The sequence below is a fragment of the Babylonia areolata genome, chromosome 25 (genome assembly GCF_041734735.1).
Source record: "Babylonia areolata isolate BAREFJ2019XMU chromosome 25, ASM4173473v1, whole genome shotgun sequence".
Classification (NCBI taxonomy): Eukaryota; Metazoa; Mollusca; class Gastropoda; order Neogastropoda; family Buccinidae; genus Babylonia; species Babylonia areolata.
In genome coordinates, this window is record NC_134900.1 from 18,134,299 (window position 1) to 18,143,625 (window position 9,327).

At 47.2% G+C, this 9,327-nt stretch overlaps 1 protein-coding gene across 1 annotated transcript in view; it reads left to right on the forward strand.

The window, feature by feature from the left end:
* The first annotated feature begins 7,935 nt into the window (after nt 1–7,935).
* The window catches only part of LOC143299551 (uncharacterized), a 50,122-nt gene continuing 48,730 nt past the window's right edge, over nt 7,936–9,327 (forward strand). Inside the window, exon 1 of the mRNA XM_076612834.1 lies at nt 7,936–8,186. Within this exon, the coding sequence (XP_076468949.1) occupies nt 8,129–8,186 (58 nt within the window). The 5' untranslated portion in view covers nt 7,936–8,128. The remainder of the gene's footprint in view (nt 8,187–9,327) is intronic.

Genomic DNA, 9,327 nt, shown 5'->3' on the forward strand with positions numbered 1-9,327 from the left:
GTTTGTCTCTGCACAAGATTCAGCGCTATATAAATACCATTATTATTATTATATTTATCTATTTATTCATTTACTTACTTACTTACTTAGTTGTTTATTTATTCATTTATCCATTAATTTATCAGTTCTTGCAGTTATACACACACACACACACACACACACACACACACACACACACACACACATATATATATATATATATATATATATATATATATATGTATATATATATGAGAGAGAGAGATTTATTCATTTACTTATTTACTTAGTTGTTTATCTATGCATTTATCCGTTATTTCATTTGTTTATCTATTCGTTCACTTGTTTATTTCTTTATTTGTTTACTTATATATTCATTCATTTCATCTTATCATTTGATTCTTTGTTTGTTTATTGTTTGTTTTTATCCCGCGATTGAGATTCAAACCCAGTACCATCAGATTGAAGTCCATCACTTTGACCACTCGGCTACTGTGATCATCGTAAGCGGCTTTTTTTTTGTTTGTTTGTTTGTTTGTTTTGTTTTTGTTTTGTTTTTCTTATTCTGACCCCAATGCAGACTGCGTTACTTTGCCGTTTTTTTGTGTGGCCTAGTTCTCCGTCTGAATTCCACGATGCTCATTCTATTCAGTGTGTGTGTGTGTTTGCGTGCGTTTGTGCGTGTGTGTGTGTGTGTGTGTGTGTGTGTGTGTGTGTGTGTGCGAGCGTGCGTGTAAAACATATATTTCGATGATTAAAACTCTGACCCTCAGTTCAAGCTTCGTAGCCGAACTATTTGTGCACACACACACACACACACACACACACACACACACACACACACACACACACACACCATCCTCCCACCCCCACTTTACCCCCGCACTAATTTGATTTGGTTCGTGGGTGAAGTCAGGCACTTCCTGGTACGATGACAACCAACTTTGCCATGAGGAAGAAAATCAAGAATTTTTTGGCATACAGCCCAGCACACGCACACTCTGTCTCTCTGCCTCTCTCACTCTCTCTCTGTCTGTCTCACGCTCTGTCTGTCTTTCATCCCCACCCACCCACCCCTCTCTCTCTCTCTCTCTCTCTCTCTGTGTCTCTCTCACACACTCACACACACACACACACACACACACACACATACATATTTACACACATACACACGCTCTCTCTCTCTCGCTCAGTCTCTCTCTCAGTCTCTCTCTCACTCTCTATATATCTATCTTTCACACACACACACACACACACACACACACACACACACACACACACACACACACACACCACCCACACACACACACACACACACACACACACACACACACCACACCACACCACACCACACACAAACACACACACACACACACACACACACACACACACACACACACACACACACACACACCGCACTCACGCACCTCCCGTCCCAACTTCCCCCAAGAATTGATTTGATTTGATTCAGGGAGTGGGGAGGGGGTGGTGGTGGTGGAATTGAAGCAGTCCTCAGCGGACCTGAAATAACAACCAAACTGACCATGAGAAGAGGAAATCAGGGAACCAGGCAGCACGGCACAGCACATCACAGCATAGTGACCCCAGAGCAGTAGCAGCGGTGAAAGTGCTACACCTGGGTCGATGAGGCCCGGCGTCGTAACAAACTAACACCCCCCCCCCCCTCCCCCCGCAACCCCCCTCCCCCTGCTGGATTTTTAACCCAGGGTCATTCTGGGTTAACCTCAAATGTTGTTGTTGTTGTTGTCTTGTTCGTCATTTATCAGATGGATTCCCCCGTCTCCTCGACGAAGGCGGCAGTACATCGCAGGTCCTCCAGTCCTCCGTAGAGCTTCCGGGCCGCTGGGATTGGGTCGGGCCAGGTTTTCTCTCGGAACGCTTGGTGGAGCGGGCAGGACTGCAGCAGATGTTCTGTTGTCTGGCTGCCTGTTCTGCAGGGGCACTGCTCTGTGTCGCCGATACGGAGTTTCGTGTATGAGGCGGTGTTTCAGGCGGTTGTGGCCTGTCCTGAGCCTGAAAATGGCTACTTACTCTCGACGAGTCAGCAGGTAGTACGGGTGTGCTCTGTTGTGGTGTGGATGCTGCTGCTTCCACTCGTTCTGCAGCTTGGCCTTAATGATGGTCCTGGATTCAGAGTAGCTTGTAGACCTGCCCATCTGCTCTTTCATAGTGCCTTTCTTTACCAGGGAGTTATCAGTCTCGTTGCCAAGCACGTTGCAGTGGGTTACCTTAAACAATTCCCGGAGTTATCTGTGGCTGGTCAGGATCGATCCCTCCCCCCACCCCCCACCCCCACCCCACCCACTTCCAGCCCCCCAGATGAAAATTATCCCCTTTCTATGGGTTTATTCAAACTATTGAAATAAAAGAGGGGTTGTTCTGGGTGTCCCTCACTGACCCCTCCCCATCCCTACCCTCCCACTGCCTCTTCTCCACTAACTGAACGGAAGCGATATAGCTGAGTGGTTAAAGCGTCGGACTTTTCAATATTAGGGTCACGGGTTCGAATCTCGGTGACGGCGCCTGGTGGGTAAAGGGTAGAAATTAATTTTGTCCGATCTCTCAGGTCTACAAATGTGCAGACCTGCTAGTGCCTGACCCCCCTTCATGTGTATATGCACGCAGATCAAATACGCACGTTACAGATCCCATAACCCATGTTAGCGTTCTGTGGGTTATGGAAACAAGAACATACCCAGCATGCACGCCCCCAAAACGAAGTATGGTTGCCTACATGGCGGGATAAATAGATAAAACGGTCATGCACATAAAATGTTACTTGTCTAAGTGTGTATGTGTGCGTGCCTGAAATCTGATTGAATGACACAGGAAACGAATGATGAGCGCCCAGTGGCAGCCGTCAGTCGGCTCAACCCGCATAGGCAACCTGTTGTGCAAACTAACCCTGTGTGTGTAAAGGGCTTTGAGCTTGGCCTCCGACCGAGGATAGGCGCAGTATGTATCCATAAAGAAAGCAAGTTGAGGGAGTTCCCCTTTGACATGAACAGAATGAATTCTATTCACAGTTCCGTGGGGAGTTCCACGTTGATGGCTTGTGTTGATTCTGACTGGACCAAATTTGTCCCCAGGGGTCATTTAAAGCTAGCCTAAAATGACCTCCTGGTATTCGTTACCAGGGAATGGGGGGGGGGGGAGAGTAAATCCAAATGGGGATGGGGGAGGGGAGGCGGTGATCAGTTGTGATTTAAATCTGTCCCCCGGGGATCATTCCACACTAGTTTAACTCTCTCCATACGAACGGCGAAAGAGACGACATTAACAGCGTTTCACCCCAATTACCACCATCAAAATATTGCAAGCGGAAGGCTCTTATACTGAAGAGGTGAATGTTGACAAAGAATACCACAATTCTGACGACGGAAGCTAAAGGTTGGGTCATTGAGACACCCACTGGACATCCGAGGGGTCTGTGTAGAGGAGAAGAGAGGACTGGCCGTACTGAGTGAGTTAAACAGACCAGATTTGACCCGGGGTAAACTGACCCTGCGGGTATTCGTACAGTCAGCTGCACCGGCTGTTTTCAAAACAGCTGGAATGACGGTAGATTTTCGTGCAAATTGCCTTTGTCAAGGAACATGGCCAGGCCTGGGAGGGTGGCACACCAGCGCATGCTTGCACGTACGCTCGCGTGTGCTTGCATCCATCAGTGAAAAGAAAGCTAGAGCGTTCAGTCAGTCAGTCAGTCTGTCTGTCTGTCTGTCTGTCTGTCTCTCTCTCTCTCTCTCTCTCTCTCTCTCTCTCTCTCTCTCTCTCTCCCGTTTCTCAATTTCTCTTACACACATGCGCGCACACCCACATATTCATGTATTTTTTCTTGTTCTCTCATTTTCTGCATCTCTCTCTCTCTCTCAGTCCCCACCCTCTCTCTCTCTATCACACACACACACACACACACACACACACACACACACACGCACGCACGCACGCACACACGATTCGTTCATGAATCTTTCATCTGACGAAACGAAAAAGTAGAAAGGAAAAGAAAGGAGGAAGAACAGAGAGAGAAAATACAGAAAGAAAGATAAGTAGGAAGAGAAAAGGGGGAAAGAAAAGAAAGAACGAAGATTAGAGAAAACAGAAAAAAAGGACCAGGGAGAGAGAGAGAAGGGAGAGAGAGAAGAGAGGGAAGGGAGAGAGAGAGGGGGAGACAGAGAGAGGGGGGGAGACGGACAGACAGAGAGAGGGAGAGAGAGAGGGATAGAGAGACAGAGGGAGAGAGAGGGGGGGGGAGATAGAGGGGGTGAGAGAGGGAGAGAGAGAAAGAGAAGTGAGATGAAGAGGGAGAGAGAGAGACAGAGAGGGAGAGAGAGAAGGGGGAGAGGGAGGGAGAGGGAGAGAGAGAGAGAAGGGGGGGGGGGGAGAAGTGAGAGGAAAGAAAGAGAGAGAGAGAGGAGAGAGAGAAGGGGGGGGAGAGAAGTGAGAGGAAAGAAATAGAGAGAGAGAGGAGAGAGCAGGAAGACAGAAACGAAAAACAACAACAACAATCCAACAAATAAACCCCCAGCACACGATCCCACGCACAGCTTACTCGACAACAACAACAACGACAAGACCACCACCTCCACCACCACCAACAACAACAACAAGAACAACACACCACCACCAACAACAAGAACAACAACACACCACCACCTCCACCACCACCAACAACAAAAACAACGAGAACAACACCACCTCCACCACCACCAACAACAACAACAACAAGAACAACACACCACCAACAACAACAAGAACAACACACCACCACCAACAACAACAACAAGAACAACAACACACCACCACCAACAACAACAACAACACACCACCACCAACAACAACAACAACACACCACCACCAACAACAACAATAACAACACACCACCACCAACAACAACAACAGCAAGAACACCACCACCAACAACAACAACAACAACGACAATAACACCACTTCCACCAACAACAACAAGAACACCACCAACAACAACGACAACAACAACACCTCCACCACCACCACCACCAACAACAAGAACAACTCACCACCACCACCAACAACAAGAAGAACAACAACACACCACCAACAACAACAAGAACAACACACCACCAACAACAAGAACAACACACCACCACCACCAACAACAACGGCAAGAACACCACCAACAACAACAACAACAACGACAATAACACCACTTCCACCAACAACAACAAGAACACCACCAACAACAACGACAACAACACCACCTCCACCACCACCACCACCAACAACAAGAACAACACACCACCACCACCAACAACAAGAAGAACAACAACACACCACCAACAACAACAAGAACAACACACCACCACCAACAACAACAACAACAACCGCACCACCACCAACAACAACAACACAACACCACCACCAACAACACAACACAACTACCACCACTGACAACAACACAACACCACCAACAGCAACAAGAAGAACAACAACACACCACCACCAACAACAAGAACAACACACCACCACCAACAACAACCGCACCACCACCAACAACAACAACAACGACAACAACACCACTTCCACCACCACCACCAACAACAACAAGAACACCACCACCAACAACAACAACACAACACCACCACCAACAACACAACACAACTACCACCACTAACAACAACACAACACCACCAACAGCAACAACACAACAACACCAACAAGAACACAACACCGCCAACAACAACAACACAACACCACAACAAGAACAACGCAACACCACCACCAACAAGAACAACAACAACAAAACAGCAACAAACGTTGTCATCATTTTTCTCTCCTCAGTTTCCTCATCAACGCCACGCCTTCACGTTGATAACTACAGTCGCTCAATACGTCACCCGTTGAGCTGTTAAGCGTTTTAAACCAATTGATCCGAATGCGAAACGTGCGCGTTTCATGACGTCGACGTCGTTGTGGAGGGGCTGGAATAGGGGGGCAAGGACGGGGCTGGGGGGGGCTGGGGTGGGGTTTGGGGGTGGGGGGGAGGAGAGGTGCGGGGGGGGGGGGGGGGCAGCTGGGGGGGAGGGGGAGGGGGTTCAGTAGAGGAAGCACCGCCGGCCACGACGTTTAGACCTTACTAGCTGAAAACGGCACAGCCCGGCTGGTGCTTTTCCTGCTCAAACAAGTGTCGCACACATCGGTGACACCTCAAGTTGTACCCCCCCCCCCCCCCCCCACCCGCGCATCCCTCCCCCACCCACACACACACACACACCACAGGCATTTCTTCACCCTGGGGGCGTTTAGGACAGGAGAGGGGAGGGGAGGAGGTTGGGGGAAGGGGAGATGAGGGGGTGTATTATTGTGCGCAGTTTCATTTGGAAGGGGATTTATTTTTTTCTATCTGGCTTTGTCTTTCCAGGCAGTCTGCGATTCCAAACGTTTCTCATATTTATTTCACGGAGCTTACAGGTATGAGTAAGTGTTAATACTGCGTATTATGTATTGCAGATCTATCTTTTCGGAAATGTAATGGATGAACAAAAAGTTACCAAAAAGACTGTTAAGAAATTACCACCATTTTCCGAGCCGAAGAATTTCATTGGTCAGTCAGTTCGAATCCTGTTTCCACATACATGAGCAAGAAGTGGATGTTATGCTGGTGTTGTTTTACCATAAAAGTAGACGATAATTCTGAAGAGAAAAAAAAAAGGTATCAGCTCCTCTTTCTGTATTTCACAACGAACTGTCAAAATTTCCATACATATGAGCACTGCACGTTGGAGTTTCGACCTTTAAATGAATGCTTGAGGAGAAACCTGACTGTGGATTATGTCCTTTCCTGTATTAGCTAAGGAACTGCCATTATTTGCGTGTGTCATATATCCACTGGATGTTCCACACATTCAAAAAAAAAAAAAAAAAAAAGAGGAAGAATGAAAGAAAGCTAAAGTAATTCGTCGACACGGTTACTTATATATAATGCATATCGTCGATCAGAGACCAAACTCTTCAGTACTTTTACAATTGCGGGGTCATTTGCACAAGAGGCTGCTTACCTGGGTAGTCTGAGAGCTGCCCTTGGGCTCTCATCATAAGTTTCCTGTGTCATTCAGTCAGGCTTCAGTCACATGCACGCACACACACACACACACACACACACACACACACACACACACACACACACACAACTGTATATTACAGTGGATTTCACTACGAGAAGTTTGCCAAGGACAACTCTCTTCTTGCTGTGGGTTCTTTTACGTGCATAAAGTGCATACTACAAACAGTACCTCGGTTTATCGTCTCATCTGTATTGTCATTCCCCTAGAACATGCCTTGGCATTAGCCAAACACTTCGACTGTTTGGATACATGTGAACTCTCTGCTGAATATTCCACGCATTAAAGAACCCCTCAAACCCTCCCCACCCACCCCCCGAGCGACACAAAAACACACAAAGAAATAAAAACCTGTGGAGAATTCTGACTTGGGGGGTTTAGGGGAGTCATTCCTTACTCCCATCACCGCGTAGGGGGTACTAGTTCGGCGGTCCGCAGAGGATTGAGAGAGAGAGGCACACAGACACACAGACACAGAGAGGAGACATCGATGTTTTACCCTAAAAGGACTGTTGCGATGTATCTATATCCCTCCCTCGCTCCCAGTCTCTGATCTGTCTCTGTCTTCTCCCCCGGTCCACCACCACCCCCACCCCCATCCCTCCTCCGCACCCCTCCCCCTCCCCCCACCCCCACCCTCACCCCCCACCCCCGCCAAAGTCAAGTCAGCCATCCTTCTTCTCCTGACAATCTGCTGTCGTGGTGCGTGCGTGCCGCGCAGCGCTGTACGGCTGCTGCACACGTCGTGATAACGCGACGCTTGGAACAACGGGAACTGAATGTTTAATAACGCGCGGCCACTGCGACTGTGATTGTGCGTGTGCGTTGTGTTGTGAATGAGGGAACGAGAACGAAGAGGCACGGACTTTGTGGAACCCTTGAGGCGCACCGTTCGTTGGTGGTGTGTGGCGTGGTGTGGTGTGGAATGGTTGGACTTGGAAGGAGCTGTTGATGGACGTATAGTTCTGTCAGTTTGATTGTCTACTGGCCTGTGTTATATTTCACGGGGCATTGACTTGCTTTGAAGTATGGTTCAGCCGTCCGTGTGTTTACGTCGGCTGTTCGTTCTACACGTTGTGGTGTTGGGTGAGTTGGTGGTCGTTGTCTTTTGTTCTTTTATTTATATCTTTTGTTTCTGTTTTGGATTTTGTTGGGGGGGGGGGGGGGGCGTTCTTTTTGTATTGGATTGGAGCGGGTGTGATCGAATTTGTTTGAAATGTGTTGATGTCTTACACACACACACACACACACGCGCGCGCGCGCGCGCACGCACGCACGCACGCTCGCTCACTCACTCACTCACTCACTCACTCACTCACTCACTCACTCACTCACTCACACACACACACACACACACACACACACACACACACACACACACACACACACACACACACAGACTGATTTATTGATTGATTAATTGACTGATGTATGTTTAAGGACTGGGACGTATAACAATGAATGAATTAATATTTTATGGGTAAAGAATAAGGCACAATAAAGGCCCTTTTTTTTAAAATACAAGTTTGCCTATTTTACGAAACAAAGCATGAAAACATGAAAAGAAGAGAAGAAACGTGTGTAAAGAATGACCGGAATATTGCACTGGAAATAACAAGATGATAAAATGATCGATTATTACGGCGTAACATACGTACATTGCACTCTATCCAGAAAGCTGTTCCAAATGCTTTTACATAGATGATATTCCACATCACAGACTGCATCAACATTCGGATGAAATGATATTCCACAACACAGACTGCATCAACATTCGGATGAAATGATATTCCACAACACAGACTGCATCAACATTCGGATGAAATGCCACAGCGAAACCTACTGTTGGGAGAAGAGATGAGTTTTGAGGCCACATTTTTAAAAAATTAATAGATTTGAAAAAAAAAAAAAAAAGGTTGACAGGGAACAATCTTTGAGGATTGAGAAGAAAAAAGAAAAAAAAGAAAGAAAAAGATCTTTGTTCGTAAGTCTTAAGTTCTGACGCGAAGTATCCATAGAAGTCGAGTATCAGAAAAAAGAGCAAAGCGATCGAGACGAAGTATTGATGTGGGGCAAGTTCAAAAAGATACTCTGGTCCAGACCGCCCACTAGCTGTAGAAAAAGTCAGAGTGGACAGCTTGAAGTCTATTCGATCAGGAACAGGCAGCCAGACTGAAAGAGGAGACAGACGAGGTCGGAATTAGAATGACTGGTTTTGTAAATACTT